The sequence below is a fragment of the Sesamum indicum genome, linkage group LG9 (genome assembly GCF_026168435.1).
Source record: "Sesamum indicum cultivar Baizhima isolate 11 linkage group LG9, ASM2616843v1, whole genome shotgun sequence".
Taxonomy (NCBI): domain Eukaryota; kingdom Viridiplantae; phylum Streptophyta; class Magnoliopsida; order Lamiales; family Pedaliaceae; genus Sesamum; species Sesamum indicum.
The window spans coordinates 7,815,238-7,831,804 of NC_142665.1; the positions used below are offsets into that span (position 1 = coordinate 7,815,238).

At 34.7% G+C, this 16,567-nt stretch overlaps 4 protein-coding genes across 4 annotated transcripts; 2 read left to right on the forward strand and 2 right to left on the reverse strand.

The window, feature by feature from the left end:
* The first annotated feature begins 759 nt into the window (after positions 1-759).
* Positions 760-2,531, forward strand: LOC105171055 (large ribosomal subunit protein P2y). Its single transcript, XM_011092061.3, has 4 exons — positions 760-905; positions 1,036-1,125; positions 1,978-2,210; positions 2,306-2,531. The coding sequence occupies exons 2-4, from the start codon at positions 1,038-1,040 to the stop codon at positions 2,330-2,332; spliced, it is 348 nt and encodes a 115-aa protein (XP_011090363.1). The 5' UTR covers positions 760-905; positions 1,036-1,037; the 3' UTR covers positions 2,333-2,531.
* A 1,322-nt stretch (positions 2,532-3,853) lies between these two features.
* On the forward strand, positions 3,854-5,588 carry LOC105171057 (chaperonin-like RbcX protein 2, chloroplastic). The gene is made up of 5 exons (XM_011092063.3): positions 3,854-4,418; positions 4,545-4,636; positions 4,830-4,887; positions 4,997-5,062; positions 5,156-5,588. The coding sequence occupies exons 1-5, from the start codon at positions 4,125-4,127 to the stop codon at positions 5,276-5,278; spliced, it is 633 nt and encodes a 210-aa protein (XP_011090365.1). The 5' UTR covers positions 3,854-4,124; the 3' UTR covers positions 5,279-5,588.
* Positions 5,589-5,971: 383 nt separating this feature from the next.
* Positions 5,972-9,203, reverse strand: DIT1 (dicarboxylate transporter 1). Its single transcript, XM_011092062.3, has 3 exons — positions 7,833-9,203; positions 7,062-7,283; positions 5,972-6,686 (listed from the first exon to the last, which is right to left on the reverse strand). The coding sequence occupies exons 1-3, from the start codon at positions 8,946-8,948 to the stop codon at positions 6,324-6,326; spliced, it is 1,701 nt and encodes a 566-aa protein (XP_011090364.2). The 5' UTR covers positions 8,949-9,203; the 3' UTR covers positions 5,972-6,323.
* Positions 9,204-12,729: 3,526 nt separating this feature from the next.
* On the reverse strand, positions 12,730-15,731 carry LOC105171059 (transcription factor MYB83). The gene is made up of 2 exons (XM_011092064.3): positions 15,273-15,731; positions 12,730-14,036 (listed from the first exon to the last, which is right to left on the reverse strand). The coding sequence occupies exons 1-2, from the start codon at positions 15,566-15,568 to the stop codon at positions 13,229-13,231; spliced, it is 1,104 nt and encodes a 367-aa protein (XP_011090366.1). The 5' UTR covers positions 15,569-15,731; the 3' UTR covers positions 12,730-13,228.
* Positions 15,732-16,567: the final 836 nt, after the last annotated feature.

Here is a 16,567-nt window from a genome sequence, read left to right on the forward strand (position 1 = left end):
TAATTATTATAATATTTATAACAGTTTGTTGTATCTTTTTATTAATAAATTTTTAAAGTTATTATTAATTATAATTAGTAAATTATTAAATTAATAATTATAAAAAGATAATTAGTTTTATTAATTATTATAGAAATAAATTAAAGTTATTATTAATTATAATTTGTAAATTTAAAATTATAATGAATAAGTATAAGATAATAATAAATAAATAAAATTTATATTTAAAAAAAAAGAAAAGAAAAATGTAGAGAGTTGCGGACACTCTTTTCTGTGAAGTGTGTCAGCGACTTGCTATTTTTTTTTTATTATATGTATTATTTTAACTATATTTTTATTATTTACTTTTTTATAATAAAAAAATAATTAAACCTATCGAACTATATGGCCAAAAAATAATGTTTATTAATGAATATAAATATCACCATCCATATATTACAAAAATATAGAGATTATCCAAGTGAACACCATGTAATATTATTATATTTTCCAAAATATAAACTCATTATTTGTATGTAAATTTATCTTTATAGTCAATATAATTTTTGGCCTTATACTTATTAATTACTTTAGTTTTAAATTTAGATTATTTATAAGTTATTCTTTTTCTATTTAAAAATTTAAATGAAATGATTCACAAATTTATTTATCGACAATTCCCTGGTAGGCTGGTATCAAATAGCTATAGGGCACATATCCCAAAGCCCAATTTCAATATCTTAGGCCCAATTGACAAGCCCAAGGGTAGTACCGGTAGTACAACCAAACTTGATCCACATAAACCCTAGGTATAAGTAGAAATCCCAACCCACGTATATAGGCGTATCGCGAATAGAAATTGAAACTAAATCCTAGCAGCAGCTGCATTTTGGGAAATTGGAACTCTTCGCCGGCAAATCTCCTAAGTAATTCCTCTCCCCTCGCTTTCTCTAATTTCGTTCCTGTTTGTGTAAATGATTATATGAATCTGAATTATATTGTCTCGGCGTTTTTATTTTTTTAAGTTAATGTTGAGTTTGTTTCTGATTTGAATAGAGATGAAGATTGTAGCAGCATACTTGTTGGCTGTGTTGGGTGGCAACACCTCCCCCTCCGCCGATGATTTGAAGGATATCCTCGGCTCAGGTTCTTTTCTACGATTCTATACGTCTACTATGTTCACTCACTTCTTTATATATGTGCGCCTGTGTGTGTGTGTGTGTTTTAGGTAGCGAGTGCTCTTTAGTGACGTTTGAAATTTTATTCTTTGGAATTTAGGATGCATCTAGATTTTGGGCTTGGAGTTTTCCAGAATGGGGTATCAGGATTTGGGCTGTATTGTTAGTTAGTTGTTAATTTTTCTTTTAAAGCAGAGCATTTTTGGATGAATAGGATGAAAATGTAGAGCAATTAGACATTCGACTTCCGAGACTCTAAATGGAGTCTTGTAAGTTGGTTTGTTTAATGCGTGTTATCCCATATCACTGTTTTTTATCCAACACATCACGATAACATAGGAAATTCATTGTTTTTTAGATCAAAACTTTAGTTTAACTGCTGTTTGTCAGTTTTATGTTTTTACCCCATTTGATTCACTGCCAGCAGTTGATGTACAAATTAAATAATCTGGTATTGATGTGATAAAGTAGTTCATAGTGGTGTGAATACTAGGTATGGTTGATTTAGTAACAACATGCCTGGTTCGACATTTTAGTAACTTTAATGTTTTGGAAATTTGCAAATGGAATTTAGGTTTGTGCATCAAGAAGTGCACTATTTGTGCTAGTTTGGATTGACTATAATGACATTTTGAATGGTACAAAATAGCTCTAGTATATCACTGTTATATGGTGCTCTGTCTTGTTATCAAATTTTTTGCAGCACAAGGCTATCAACATCTGATGTTTGTAGTCATTTTGGTTAATTCTGATCAAGCATTAGTCTCTGGTAGCTATTCTTTTTGAGTAACTTTGTTGATCAACCTTGTTTATGTTTCAGTTGGAGCTGAGGCTGATGAGGACAGAATTGAATTGCTTTTGGCTCAAGTCAAGGGCAAAGATATTACTGAGTTGATCGCTGCTGGAAGGGAAAAATTGGCCTCTGTACCTGCAGGTGGTGGTGCAGTTGCTGCTGCACCAGTTAGTGGTGGTGCAGGTGGTGGGGCTGCACCTGCTGCAGCTGCCGAAACAAAGAAAGAAGAGAAAGTGGAAGAGAAAGAGGAGTCTGATGATGTAGCTTCCAAATTTATTTTATTTTTTGTGCCCATTATACATATTATGCATATCTTTACCTTGTGGCCTGACTTGTCTATTTACTTTTGTTGCAGGACATGGGCTTCAGTCTCTTCGACTAGGAAATTGCAAAAGCAGTTGTCTGTTAAACAATTTTCTGCGCTTCTGTACCTCGGTTTACTCTAGGAGAATTTTTTTCCTTTTATGGTTTTAGCTCTAGTTTTAGTTGGGGATGTGGAATTTTGCTGCAGTAAAGCGAGTTGGAGACGATGAAGATATAATTGAATTTGATTTTCTAGTGATGGGTTAAGTTATTGCCAACTTGGGTGTTTTTACTGGTTGATGTTGATTTATGAGGGAGCTATTATTTGCTGGCGTTTGTCTTCAGATGTGTTTGCTATGAAGTTTAAAGTGCAGGCTGTGAAGCTAACAATCTGTTGGTAAATTATGATTCCGCTTGGTTGATAGATTGTTCAGGGATGCTTTTGCGGTAGATGTCAGGGCGTAACCGTTGATCAAACGTACTATAGGGTTAATTGCCTATTCTTGCGTTCTAGAACCTGAAAAATGTTGAGGTGTACAAGAATCTCTGTTGTTGAAAATACTTCGTAGAAATGTTAATTTCAGTAAGCGATATACTGAGTGATATTGGGGGCTTTTTATGGGAGAAAGTGCATAAAACTCTAGTGTTTAAAAAGTCGGCTTAAATTTTCTTTCTGTTTCAAAAATAAGTTAAAAATTTCTTGTATATTTTTTAAATTTAGCTCAATTGTACCCTTTTCGTTATATTTAATTAATGGTGTTTAATTTTTTTATAAAATAATTATTATATTCTTACTTAATATATATATTTTTTATTTTAATAATTGTTGGATTTTTTTAATTAAATATTGATTGTTGGATTTAATTAATTAATCGTAATTGTTAAATTTTAAAAAAATAAAAGGTTTGGATTCAATAAATTATTTAATTTAATTATATATGAATAATATAAAATTAAATAATATATTATTATTATATATATAAATTAAGAGATCAAATGTGCAACACTCTCTATGGTGTGGTATCAAAAGTACGATTTTTCCACGTGTTAACTACCCAGAGACATAGCAATAAAAAATGAATTTAAGGTATCAATGATTAGAAGATTGACTCTAGTAGGATTTTTTTTACCCATAGATATATTGAATCAAAATTAATCATATAATAATGCAAATTTCTAATCCAAATTGAATTTGACAACCAATTATATGATAAGAGTAATACATTTAACGTGTAATTGATATACAATTTAGAAAAAAAATCGATCACATGTCAAATATATTATACTTGCTCTGCGATTAGTTTCATTCGATTGAATCTAATTTAAATTACAAAAATTATAGATAACTATAATACACTTATTATATAATTAATTATTAAAATGATTCCAATCATAAGAGAAATATATTAACTTATTATATAGTTAATTTTCATCTTATCAAATCGAATACAAATTAAAATTTGCTCTAGAGTAGAGTGTGCTGAAGCTAAGTAGTTTTCCGACAACCACAAATAATCTGCACGTACTTTTCAGGGTTTTCAAACGTGGCCAAGAACCCACCAAACCGAAGCTTCTGGCCTCCATAAAAGCTCTGTGGTAGCGCAAATATGGGCCTCAAATTATTCTTCTGGCCAGAGTTTTCACGACTTTCCCCTCAGCCAATTCTTTTTTCATCGATCATTCAAGACTTTCCATCCCACAAACAGGCTTCTCGTTCTTGATCTTACGCTGTGCATGCGCCTCTAAATCTCATATTCATTCAAGAGTCAAGCCCACCAATACACCTACTAGTAGTGTTTCTTCGTTTTCTTTGGTGGGCTTTTCTTACTTTCCTAAATAAACCTCAATCTTGTATTGTTGTTTTGGAAAGAATGGTTGGAGCTGTGTCTTTTGTGGGCTCGTCGTTGGTTGGTGGTAAGGCTTGTCTGGATGCCACCATGTCTGCGTCTGGAGGTCTGATTTTGCAGAGGCATTTAGTTGGCAGAACTAGAAAGCGGGTGCCTCGTTTAGGCTCGTTGGAGTTGAGAAGTTCGTTTCTTGATTACTTTTCTGTTAGAGCTCTTTCGGGCTCCAAGAATCTGAGAAAACAGAGGAAAAACAGGAGTCTTGTGGTTGTGGGTGAACTGCTCGGACAGTATGAAGACAGCTTTGAGGATGTTAAAGAAGTAAGAACCTCTTCGTGGTTTTGACATTACTACTTAGTAATAATGACCAGGTTTTTGGATGGATGGTTTGTTGTTTCATCTGTTCAAGAACCATATGTGATGAAAGATGATGTTGTGTGTGTGCAGCAAATTCTTTACTATTTCACATACAAGGCTGTAAGGACTGTATTGAACCAGCTTTATGAGATGAACCCTACACAGTATAGGTGGCTCTATAAGTAAGTCCTTCAAATTTGTTCCCGCTTTTGAGTTTGTCATATATTCCCACGTGCTGTCTTAACGGCTCGTCCTTTAACTGGAGACACCATTGTTTACGTGGATTTGGTAAGAGAGTACAGATTTATAGCACTATAGATTACAAAATTCTCTCCATAGTACGTTAATATGTTTGTTTGGTACTGAACCTCGCAGTTTTGTCGCATCAAATGAGCTTGGTTATGGAAAGCACTTCATTCGGAACCTAGGAAAGGTACACGTTTTTCAATCCCATGTTATACAAACATCATCTATAATCTCTCCCTCCTTCCCGCCCTCAATTAGACCACACCCGTTGTATAACTTAAACTTCTTTCTCACAGGAGCAACATGAACTTGCGGAAAGAGTAATGGTGACTCGCCTTCACCTCTATGGGAGATGGATTAAGGTTTGAGAACTGTCTTTTATGTGGTTTCCCATTTGCCATACTCTTTGTCGCATGGGTGTTACATTTGTTACATTCGGTTACTATGTGTTGTAGAAATGTGATCATACCGAGATGTATGAGAGGATCTCTGATCAGAATCTGGAGTTGATGCGTGAGCGGCTGATGGAGACCGTGGTTTGGCCCTCGGATGACTCAAACACAGAGGTGGTTGGGTGACGGGGCGATAACGCTGGTTTACCTGCTGCTGATGCTGCTTTTCTGGTTTGGTTTGCTGCAGATCTTGGAGTGTAGGAAGATATTATACTGTCTCTCTTATATGCAACATGCTTCCTTATTAGTATATCCAGTAAGCATGAAAATCTGTACATATATATATATATATATAGATTGTAGGTAGTTTTGAAGGAGCATTTTAGGACATGGGAGAATACTGTTAGACCAATCAAGAACAAGGTGCTAAGTGTACCCCTGTTGTAATGTCCTCATGTTTATGCTTGTCAATAGAAACATGGTTTCAAATCAGAAATGAGTTAGATTCAGAATCATGGTCGCAAATGGCAAAGTAATTTACAATAGAATCGGTTAGATTCGAGCATTTGGACATGTTTTTTCGACTCACAAATTTACATTTCAGTGTACAAAATGGATACCTACGTGGCTGGAACTACATCTCAGCCGAGCTACCCACACCAAAAATATCAAACATAGACACAGATACTTGTATTACACTTGCTATATTGATTAGTTTGGTTTGGCCTTTCTTATTTGGTGGTCTTATATGCAAATGGGGCTGACCTCAACCTAAGTATGACCTAACCTACACCGTAAACATCGAAGAATACATATAGGAAAAATGTTCGATTATACAGTTTAGATTGAATCATCAGTACAACATGATCAACAAGTTAATGATGAGAAATGAGAAGAAAACATCTTATTAATTACTACTTAGGCCGTAATTATGACATGGCAAAGTACAGAAATGAAAAATCCCCCATAAATCAAGGGGAATAAGTCCCACAACCTCCAAAAACAGAGCAATGGAGAGAAAATGATGCATTTGAAGGAAGCAGTTGAATCTGCAGTTTTAATGTCAAAATTTGAACACTAAAAATTCCTATGTTTCAGCAGTAAATACCTTCTCATTTGTGTATAGAAGTCTAACTAAGCCCCTCCACGTCCAAGCTACTAAAATCCATCCGGAAGCTAAAACTTCAACGTCCGGTCACGAATTGTGAAAATATGATGTAAAGAAGTGGTCCTACCACAAGCCGATGGCCTTCCACCAGACACCTCCAACTCCAAGCCAAATTACAAGATTGACGATCGAGATCAAGAACCCATAGCCCCACCATTTGGCGAGTGGGACATAACCAGCTCCATAGAAGACGGGTGCTGATCCTATACCGTAATGAGTAATGCCGCCCATTAGATTGGAGAGGAAGGAGAGAACGACAGCGCCAAGGTATGGTGGAGTGCCGAGAGCACTGGCTACGGACAAGAATGCTGTGAACATGGCACCGATATGAGCAGCTCCGCTGGCAAAGAAGTAGTGGGAATAGAAGTAGAGGAGGACTAGAATGCCGAATGACAGCTGCCATGAAAGACCCAATCCACCAACAAACTGCAAGAAAAGCAAATAAAATAAGTCGAGCGACCATTGTGTAGTGAAAATCACTGCTTCATTAGGAAGAAGCAAGAAATGAAGGAGATGCGTTGCATAATGCTCTGGTACCAGTTATAAGGAACAGAAATGAGAAATTAAGGGGTAGAAGACACTGAGAGATGAATACCAATAAATTCTTACAGGATATGATTGAAAAACATCAGAAAAATTTTGCACGGTTAGCAAATTTATACCACATATATATAAGGGCAACCAGAGAAATCCTGGTCTCCGTCCTGAATTTATAAACAATTTTCCCAAATAATGGACAAGGGGGATCCGTTCCTGTAAAAAGGGTCTATTGTATAAGGCATGGAAAATGGGTTAAAGTACCTTAACAACAGTTTGGCTGAACCAAGAAATAAGACCATATTTGTTTAGATATCCAGCCATTGCAATGAGTGCAGCAAACCAAGTGAGAGTGTCCCAGGCAACGGCTTCAGCTAGGCATTCCTTCCATGTGACGACCCCAGTTACAAGGAGGACGGATAGTCCAAGAATTGCAGCAGTAACCGCATCAACGTTCAGGACACTCCCAAAAATCCAGAGCCCTACCTGTTTTAAAGCAGCATGAAATATCAGGACAAGGTCATTTGCATTCAAAGAAATATATAACTACGCACACACATCCTTGAATACAATAACAAAGAATCAGACAAAAATATGGAGTGTATCATGTCCATTTAAATGACATACAAAGATCTCCCAGATATTTGTTCATCAACTAGATCACTCTTATTAGTGTCTCGGCATCCAAAGGGCACTGGGATTTCAGTATCATAATAGAACACTCCATCTCAAGTCAAAGATCAGGCAGTCGCCTTCACCATATGACTCAAATTGACACAATACACAATTTGTTTAAAAAGAGTCCTTTGAGTGCTTCTGACCCTTAAATGCAATTCCTTCACATCCAATCAATAGAATGAGACGATACATCTCGGCATAAAACCGAAATCACATACAAGCCAAATCATGAGCACAAAATTTAACCAAATTAACATTATTAAATATGGATCAAACACAAGAAAACAATATATGTATAGTATGCAGTACTACGAACTCAAAATCTACTGTCAAGTTGAGAGTACTGAATCTCCATACCGTGAGAAGCAGAGTTCCGGCCATGATGATCTCATTCTTTGACATAGGCCCCATCTTCTCCAACTTCTCCTTAGCAAGCTTGGGGGCATCAGGGCTGCTCTTGACCGTTGGTGGATAGATTATATATAACAGCAATGGTACGACAATTAACGACACCAATCCTGGCACAATTGCTGCCTTAGCCCAGTCCATCCACCCAATGGGCATATTTATAGTACTTGCAGTTAAGTTAGCAGCCAAAGGATTTGCAGCCATAGCCGTCAAGAACATAGAAGACGAGATCACAGATGTTTGGAAGCAGGTCAGCATTAACCAAGAACCTAATTTGTTCTCAGTCCCATCACCTGCATTACTACCACAAGCCACACATAGTGATTTCACCAGTGGCAAGAAAATCCCACCAGCTCTGGCAGAAACCGAGGGAATCGCAGGTGCTAAAAGGGCTTCACTGAAAACCAAACTGTATCCCAATCCCAAAGACGAGCTCCCAAACAAAGACACAAATTGATACGCAATTCTGTTCCCCAATCCAGTCTTGATAAACCCTCGAGCGAAAAAGAATGCTAAAGCGATCAGCCACGGGATTGGGTCCCCAAAAGCTGAAAACGCCGCGGCGAACGTAAGCGTTTTTGTCAAAACACATGCGCCGAGACCCATCAACGCTACGGCACCCAACGGCAGTGGCTGAGTGATGATTCCCACTATGGTGGCCAAGAAGATAGAGAGCAATTGCCACGCGATGCGCGAGACCCCATTTGGTGCAGGAACAAACCATAGAATAACTCCCGTCGCTATAGAAGCTATGAGTGGCTTGATAGCGGCCCCCTGCCACGGCTGAGGAGCCGGAGACACAGGCGGCGAGGGTCCCGCCGTAGCCGACGCGACCGTCACCGACACGCGTTTCGGTGCGGGAAGCAAGAATGCGGGCTTTTGGCTAGCGAATTGGATTTGATCTTCACTAAGCGGGTTGTGGGAATTACTGATGCTGTTCTTGATAGGAGATCTAAATCTTGAACCGAGGTGGAGGGACTTTGGGGAGGCGGGGTCCCGGGATTTTTGGGCGGAGAAGGGGCGGATACGGAGGTTTAGGGAGGAGGTGAGAGCTAAAGACGCCATCTTTCCGCGGTGGCGTTATGCTGTTGTAGAGATCTAACCTTATTTGAGTGCGTCGATATCAGTTCGGCAGCGTGTGTATATTGAAGTGTAGGAGAGAGGAAGGTGGGGCGTCAGATTTGGATCTGACGGTGGGTATGGGGCTTGGAAGATACGCTCTTGGGGAATTCCGCCTGAGATTTTTGTAAACTCCGCCTCTGTTGCTGTCTTCTTCTGCAAAGATGGGACCTTTTCTGCAGAGGTGGTTTTGTGGTTTGTGCTGTACTAACGTGCGCTCTGCCTAGAATTACTTTTCTCCTACGTGGAGTGACGGAGTTAGTAAGGGCAGGAGTGTTGCGCTAACGTGAGCGGGGTGTGTGGGGGTGGAGTTGAAGGTTACGTGGCCAGGCTTCATTGGCTGATGTGGGCTTTAGTTTTGAAAGTCGAATGTCTGGAAGTCAGACAGCGGAAAAGGAGAGGAACAAAATGACAAGAAAGGGCTTGGGGGGTTTTCCTGCCACAACAAGTGCACCTGCACCGTGACAATATGCAATAAGTGGGCCCACAGTTATGCGCTTTTTATATATAAAATTATTTGACACTCATAATAAATAATATTTCAAATTTTATAATATCTTATAAAATAATATATATATATATAAATCAATACATCATATTTTAAAAATCAAAGAAAGCAACAAAAACAAAAAATCAACTTAAGGTATTCTTAATATTAAAATAAAAGTGGTGTCATAACATTCGTTTGCGAAAGAAAAAGGGCTTATATATTAATATAGATATATTATGAATAATAATAATAATAATAATAATAATTAACTTAGGATACTATCAACATTAATATTGCAGTGTCATGACTGTCGTTTATTAAAAAAAATAACTTTTTTTATATATTATTTATGATAATTATCTAACTATTTATATAATTAAAATATTTAAGTTAATGTAAACATTTACGAATAGGCCAAAAAGTCTATTTCAATCTATCGCACACAAAAAGTATATTTTTTTAGTACTATGATTCCCATCGGTAAAAAAAAATTAAATTACATGGTTTTTAATTTGAGATTAGCACATAAAAATTGTATAATTTCGACTTATTTTAAATATAATAAATAAACGAAAATAATTTCTTTTTGAGAAATATTGAAACTCAATCTCAGAAAAATGACAAAATATGTGAAAAAGACGAATTACTTCAATTAAATTAAAACTCATTCAACTAATTAGTATAATTTTTGGTGAGTGTAGAGAATGGTCAATAGAAAAAAGCCCAATATAGCTATATAGCTCTTGTTGGGCCACTTCGTTTCTTGTTGTGGCCCATTAATATGGGCTGGACACCTATTTTATGGGATTTGGGCTCTACTCACCTCCACTCCAATTTATGCCCATCGCATTATTCTATCTGAAATCTCACACCAATCACATAATTATATATTAGGTCTATTATTATGTGATTGATTGGAATTTTAATTAGACTTGATTTTAATAATAGTTTTTTTTGTCTCTCTAACATTTATTTTTATTTAATTTATTTCTAAATATATGTACTGTACTTATAAATTTGTCAAATTAAAATAAAATAGTACTAATTGTTTTTAAAAAAACCAATTTTTTAATTATCTACAGTATTTCCATATGTAAATAAAATAATAGCGTCGAGGATAGATTATTAGGCACGTAGCAATAACGCAGTTCATTCGTCGAGTATATATATATATATATATATATAGAGAGAGAGAGAGAGAGAGAGAAGAGAAGAGAGAGAGAGAGAGAGGGAGTGACTTCATTTACATGCAAAATTTACGTAATCATATAAATTAAGATCCCACATCACAGTAAAATAAATAAAAAATTCCAGAAAATCATGTCATGTCATGTCACGTCACATATATATATATATGTATATGTATATGTTAGTTATGCATGACAATAAAATCTTCAGGTGATATGATTTTGAAAACCACTTACTTTTAATTCTAACCCTAAAATATTAACTATTCACTTTCTATTTTCTTCTCCAAACTCACTCCCACAAAATATCTACATCCCTACCTAAATGTGTGTATAAATGAATGCATACACACATGTATCCTTTTTACATAGATTTTACGTATAAATATATATAGATATATATATCCACATACATCGTGTTTTTAAATTATAGTTCTCAATTGGAATTTTTTAATTAGAGGGGACTACAAGTACCACTAGTTTATCGTTAACGGATCAACGTTATATTGGAAAAAATGCAAATTACCCCTCTGTAATATGGAAAAAGAGCAAAAATTTCATATAAAAAATAAAATAGCAAATTATCCCATGTGTTTTGAAAAATAAAATAAATTATCCTCCCCCTATCTAAACCATTGATTGGGGGTAATTAATTTGCTTGATTTTCTGAAATAGATGAGAGTAATTTATTAATTTTTTTTCACAGAAGATATTTGTTCATTTATATATCATAGAGGACAAATTACATTCAACCCAAATTATATTGTTCTCTATTTTTATAACAAGTGTGCCTGCACACACACATGTACAACGTACATATGCATAATATGTCATTACTGCGCATATGCCTATACATATATGACGCATATAGATATTTGTCCATCTATATTCATATACATCATAATATATATACATATATATATATGCATGCAGACACATATATTGTAACACGACATAATTCATATATGTACAAACATATAAACAATTTATTATATATTAATGGTTCATATATATTTGATAATTTAACGATCCACAAACAACAAAACATCATAGAATGTAGTTATGAATGAATCGACTGAGCTGCACTCCATCCATCCATCCAAGAATTAGAGCGCAACCCTTTTGTTTGTAGATACCTTTTTTCTACCAATCACTGAATTTCTTTCATTCATATATATATATGTGTGTTGCCATCTTTGGGAATTGGGACAAAAAGTGAAAAAGTTATGATGATTGCAAGGACCCTACCATTTAGGTTAAGTAATTAATGTAACAATTAGCAAGTCCAAATCTACAATTAAGAGCATTTGCTGACTTTCTACTCTTTACTTGCTTGAATTTAAGTGAGGCCAAGTGGACATATCACCTAAGTGATTAAACCCCATTACAAGGAAGAATCATCTTCACTATCAATTCCTCATCCCATGCCCATTTCACATAATCATAACGGTCTTGTAAATGTCCTCTATACTCGATGCGTAATGTATTAGATCGACTGATCGATAATTAATACATATTCTGTTCTTAAAATTAGGAGTGTATGTTATTCATATATATATATACATTTAAATTCAATGCACAAAATATCAGGGGTAAATTCTATCGACACCCAACCCCTTGAAATCAGGTCAAATACCTTTTGTCTTTTATAAAATTACAGCCACACCCTAAGGGTGTTAGTGTAGTACTTTTCAGGGAGTGTTTATGTAAATTTTGCCTTTAGATAAGAGATATAATTGTAGTTGTAATTATGATATCAAGCAAGGTAGTTTTAATTTTACAAAAATAATATAAAATATTTATATATTTTTATCCTTTCTCAAAAAATATAAATATAATTTATCCAAAAATCAAATGTCGAACGTATATAACTAAGCATCATGCCTCCCATTAATGAATTCATCATATATATAACAATTTAAATGCCGAAATTTCAATGAATTTTACTCCTAGAAAACATTAAATGAATTTTTTTTTTTCCTTTTTAATTTCTGTTATGTGTATATATGTCCATGCATACATGTAAATTGGAGGAGAGAGTAAAGTAAAATACATGATCATCAACGTTTATATCATAATTACATGATATAGCCCACTAGTTAGGACTTTATTTAGCTATTTTTGACATTTTAATCAACACAATGAGTACATTTCTCTAACTAATCCTAACTGTTCTGCCGACAACTTACATGGTCTTATCAACTATGATTATTTGCAACTTTTACAGCCACCTTGGAATAACAGAAAATCACTAGACTAGGTACACTTTTACTGCACCTCACAGCAATAACTAAAACTTTCTCAACAAATCTATACAAAACAAAGGGAAATTCTAGCTAGTCCGAACTCAGTTGGATTACATGTGTATTGATTATACGTGACTAATTATATATAATAAGTACAATAACATTTGTGATGTAATTGATTTGATAAAATCGTTTAGACCTGATTCGAATAATATTTTCCTAGAGGACGAGAATCGGACCACTACAAATTCATGGGATTGTAAGAAATAGGACAAAGATATGTATGGTGGGGAGGGTAAAAGGTTATTGAACTTGGAAGTCAAGAAAAGGAAAGGAAGGAACATCTTTCATCAATTCCTCCAAATCCCAATATTCTTCCTCCACTCTTAGTTCTTGTTCTCCTTCCCAATAACCCCCAAAACCCTCCTCATTTTCCACTTTGATCATGTTGTTAATGTTGTTGTTACATTGGTTGAGTACTATGTTGTTCATGTTATGAACAATGTTATTGCTACTTCCACTCCTAAGCTCAACTAAATTTTTGGTATTTGATTTTTCTTCGATGGTGTTTGTGCTCGCTAGGGGTGGAATGTCAAAGATATGATGATGCCCTTCCATGCAGACATTGCCATCACCACCAAAGATCGCGTTGTTATACCTATACGCACTACTTTCGTTCCCAATCTCGACTTGTGCAGTGTAGGGTTGTACGTTGGAGTACAACCCTTCGCTCGGAGGCATGTAATTAGGGTTCATGTGGTGGAGGGTTGGAAAGGGATGGACATTCACGGTGCTGATTGTGGGAGTGTGATGCATGGTGGATAAAGACGAAGATGATGATGATGATAGGTTAACTGAAGTAGAGGATGATGATGATGATGAGTCCATGAACATAGCCATGATGATGTTGTTTTCTTGCATGGTCACGAGGAGCCCTTGATGATCTCCCATGCCTTGATGGTCTATAGGGTCTATCGATGAATCGCTCGTGTTTGGCGATATTATCGAAGAAGATGATGAAGTCTTGAGTCTTTTCTTTACTGTTGAGTTCCAAAAGTTCTTTATTTCGTTATCGGTACGCCCAGGCAAACGTGCCGCAATCTGAGACCATCTGTGAATATGAAAATAAAATTAAATAAAAATATAGTTTTTAATAAAAAAGATGTAAAAAAAAATTATCCATACTATTATAAAGAAAAGAAATGCTATAGACACAAAGTGGTAGTTTTGACAACGTTGCACTAATTTTATGTGATTCCAAAAATACTTTTCAATCAATAAAATAATATACTTATTCAATTTTTCAAATTTTTTACATTAACTTAACTACCCAATTATATATTCTACATGTTTTATTCTTACTTATAACTTAATTTAATAAAAACGTGAAAGATTATTTATTATACGCACTCAAAAATGATTATAAAAAAAGAATGGTGCGAGCAGCTAGTCAATTACATGGTTAATTCATATGAAGACTTTAATCTTGTCGATGATTCGATTGAGTTCGTGATTCTGATCCATCTCTTCATCTTTGATCGCAAAAGAAAACTGCTTTTTAGAGTTCATTTAATATATACATGTCATATGAATAATTTTTTTTACATGAATAAAACGGATTTTATACACATATATATAATAATAATATGAAATGTAATATTATTTTGCAAAAAAAAAAATTAGATCGTTTATTCTCAATTACGATAAGTATACGCGCTATATTACTATATATATATTTATTTATATTATATAATTGCTCCTTAAATATATAATATTTAATTTTGATATTTTATTATAATGTATTACCAGCTAGTACTGGTAGTAATTAGTACAGCAGGACGTAAATCAAAGAGTTGATTACTTGGTTGACAAAATTCACCAGTCATCATAACTTATATTCTATCACAATATTGTGATTAGCTTAGACCTATCTAATTAATATATGTATATTAGAAAATTAAATACGTATATATTCGTATAAAGTAAGTATAATACATTTATTATGTGTTGGTCACTTTCTTTGAACTGTTGTACTTGTCATGTGAGTAGTTCAAATTCGATTTAAGTTAGAATTTTCTAGACGGCACGTGTTAATGTAATGATTTCAATCTTTCACCGTTAATATATCACTTAATTGAGATTGTGTTAATTATGCAGAAATTGAAATATAACGAATTATTATTTTTTGTTGCAATTTATTGCATTTTAAATTATGTTTAACATATGAAAAGTTAAATTATTTTATGTATTTAAAAAATAGTTATATAGGTACGTAGGGTTGTATGTATAATACAGATTTACCCTAGAAAATCAAGTAGAACGGTATAGTGCAAGAAAAATGGCAGACCTGTTGCCAAGAATTGAATGCAGGTGGATGATGAGCTCTTCCTCCTGCGGCGAGAAGGCGCCGCGCTTAAGATCCGGCCGGAGATAGTTGATCCACCGGAGGCGGCAGCTCTTGCCGCACCGCTGGAGGCCGGCGTTTCTAGCGACGTCGCTCCAGCATCCCTGCCCATTTGTCAGCATGTACCTCATGAGCTTCTCGTCTTCCTCGGGCGACCACAGCCCCTTCCGTAGCTTCTGAGCGCCGTCAATGGGGTGGCTATTCTTGCCGGCGGCGGATGCGTCTGCAGGCTTCCTCATTATTATTCCTGTTCAGTGATATATCTGGTTTTTTGTTGTGTTGTTGATCAAGCTTTTGATCCCAACTGTTTGATGTGAAGGAGTGGTGTCGGATATATAGACAGAGAGACAAGAGAACAGGAAGTGTGTGTCTGTGTGTGTGTGTGTGTGTGTGTGAGAGAGAGAGAGAGAGATGGAAGAGGCTTGGACAGAGTGGGAAAATGATTACCATGATGAGGATGATGGTTGTGGGGTTTTGTTGCTTAGAAACGGGGAATTGGGGGTTGTCAAATTTGATTTACTATTTAAGTTACATACTATTAATTAATCGTTAATAATAATAATAATTCTTCATGCACTTCCACAAAGTACAATTTTGTGATAGCATAACGAAATTATTGCACTATTTCATACATGAGAAATTCTAATTCGAACTCTACTCGTTCGAATTTGAATTAATCATGTATCAAGTATAATATACTTGCTGTATGATTAATGTACAATTTAACAAAAGTGACCAATCACCTAACAAGTGTAAAATACACTTGTAAATTCAACTAAATTTAATTCGTGCCAAAATTTTTCTTCATGTAGATATATAGAATTGATTTTACATGAAGTGATTTTCGTACATATGATCACATAATAGGATATCAATTTAAATTAGAGTACGTAGATTAATATTATAATACAAAATAAATAATTACTCGGTACATTATATATATGAATAATTCTGATTTAAAGATCATATCAATTAAAACTATCCATTACGATCAAATAAAATTAATCCGAAAATTTAAGTTTTGACCAGTCTAATTAATATTTGTCATAGCTTAACTATGGCCCTAACTTTTTTTTTTATCTAACTTGCAAAAACAACGACTAATAGTTATTACGTAACACGGTCAAATAGTATTTGCCACGATTTTTTAATTTTGACTTTTTCTAGTGCAAACTATTTATAATGTGTCAGGATTTTATTGTATAATTGTGTTTATTTAATAATTTAGGATGATCCAT

Excerpts from the sequence above, each read along its gene's own strand:
- LOC105171059 (XM_011092064.3), bottom strand. The coding sequence starts at position 15,568 with ATGAGGAAGCCTGCAGACGCATCCGCCGCCGGCAAGAATAGCCACCCC. Across the intron at positions 14,037-15,272 it reads CATTCAATTCTTGGCAACAG|ATGGTCTCAGATTGCGGCAC; the intron begins GTCTGCCATTTT and ends TCATATTCACAG.
- LOC105171055 (XM_011092061.3), top strand. The coding sequence starts at position 1,038 with ATGAAGATTGTAGCAGCATACTTGTTGGCTGTGTTGGGTGGCAACACC. Across the intron at positions 1,126-1,977 it reads GAAGGATATCCTCGGCTCAG|TTGGAGCTGAGGCTGATGAG; the intron begins GTTCTTTTCTAC and ends TTTATGTTTCAG. Across the intron at positions 2,211-2,305 it reads AGAAAGAGGAGTCTGATGAT|GACATGGGCTTCAGTCTCTT; the intron begins GTAGCTTCCAAA and ends CTTTTGTTGCAG.
- LOC105171057 (XM_011092063.3), top strand. The coding sequence starts at position 4,125 with ATGGTTGGAGCTGTGTCTTTTGTGGGCTCGTCGTTGGTTGGTGGTAAG. Across the intron at positions 4,888-4,996 it reads TCATTCGGAACCTAGGAAAG|GAGCAACATGAACTTGCGGA; the intron begins GTACACGTTTTT and ends TCTTTCTCACAG. Across the intron at positions 5,063-5,155 it reads TCTATGGGAGATGGATTAAG|AAATGTGATCATACCGAGAT; the intron begins GTTTGAGAACTG and ends TATGTGTTGTAG.
- DIT1 (XM_011092062.3), bottom strand. The coding sequence starts at position 8,948 with ATGGCGTCTTTAGCTCTCACCTCCTCCCTAAACCTCCGTATCCGCCCC. Across the intron at positions 7,284-7,832 it reads CCGGAACTCTGCTTCTCACG|GTAGGGCTCTGGATTTTTGG; the intron begins GTATGGAGATTC and ends GCTTTAAAACAG. Across the intron at positions 6,687-7,061 it reads TCAGCCAAACTGTTGTTAAG|TTTGTTGGTGGATTGGGTCT; the intron begins GTACTTTAACCC and ends CTTTTCTTGCAG.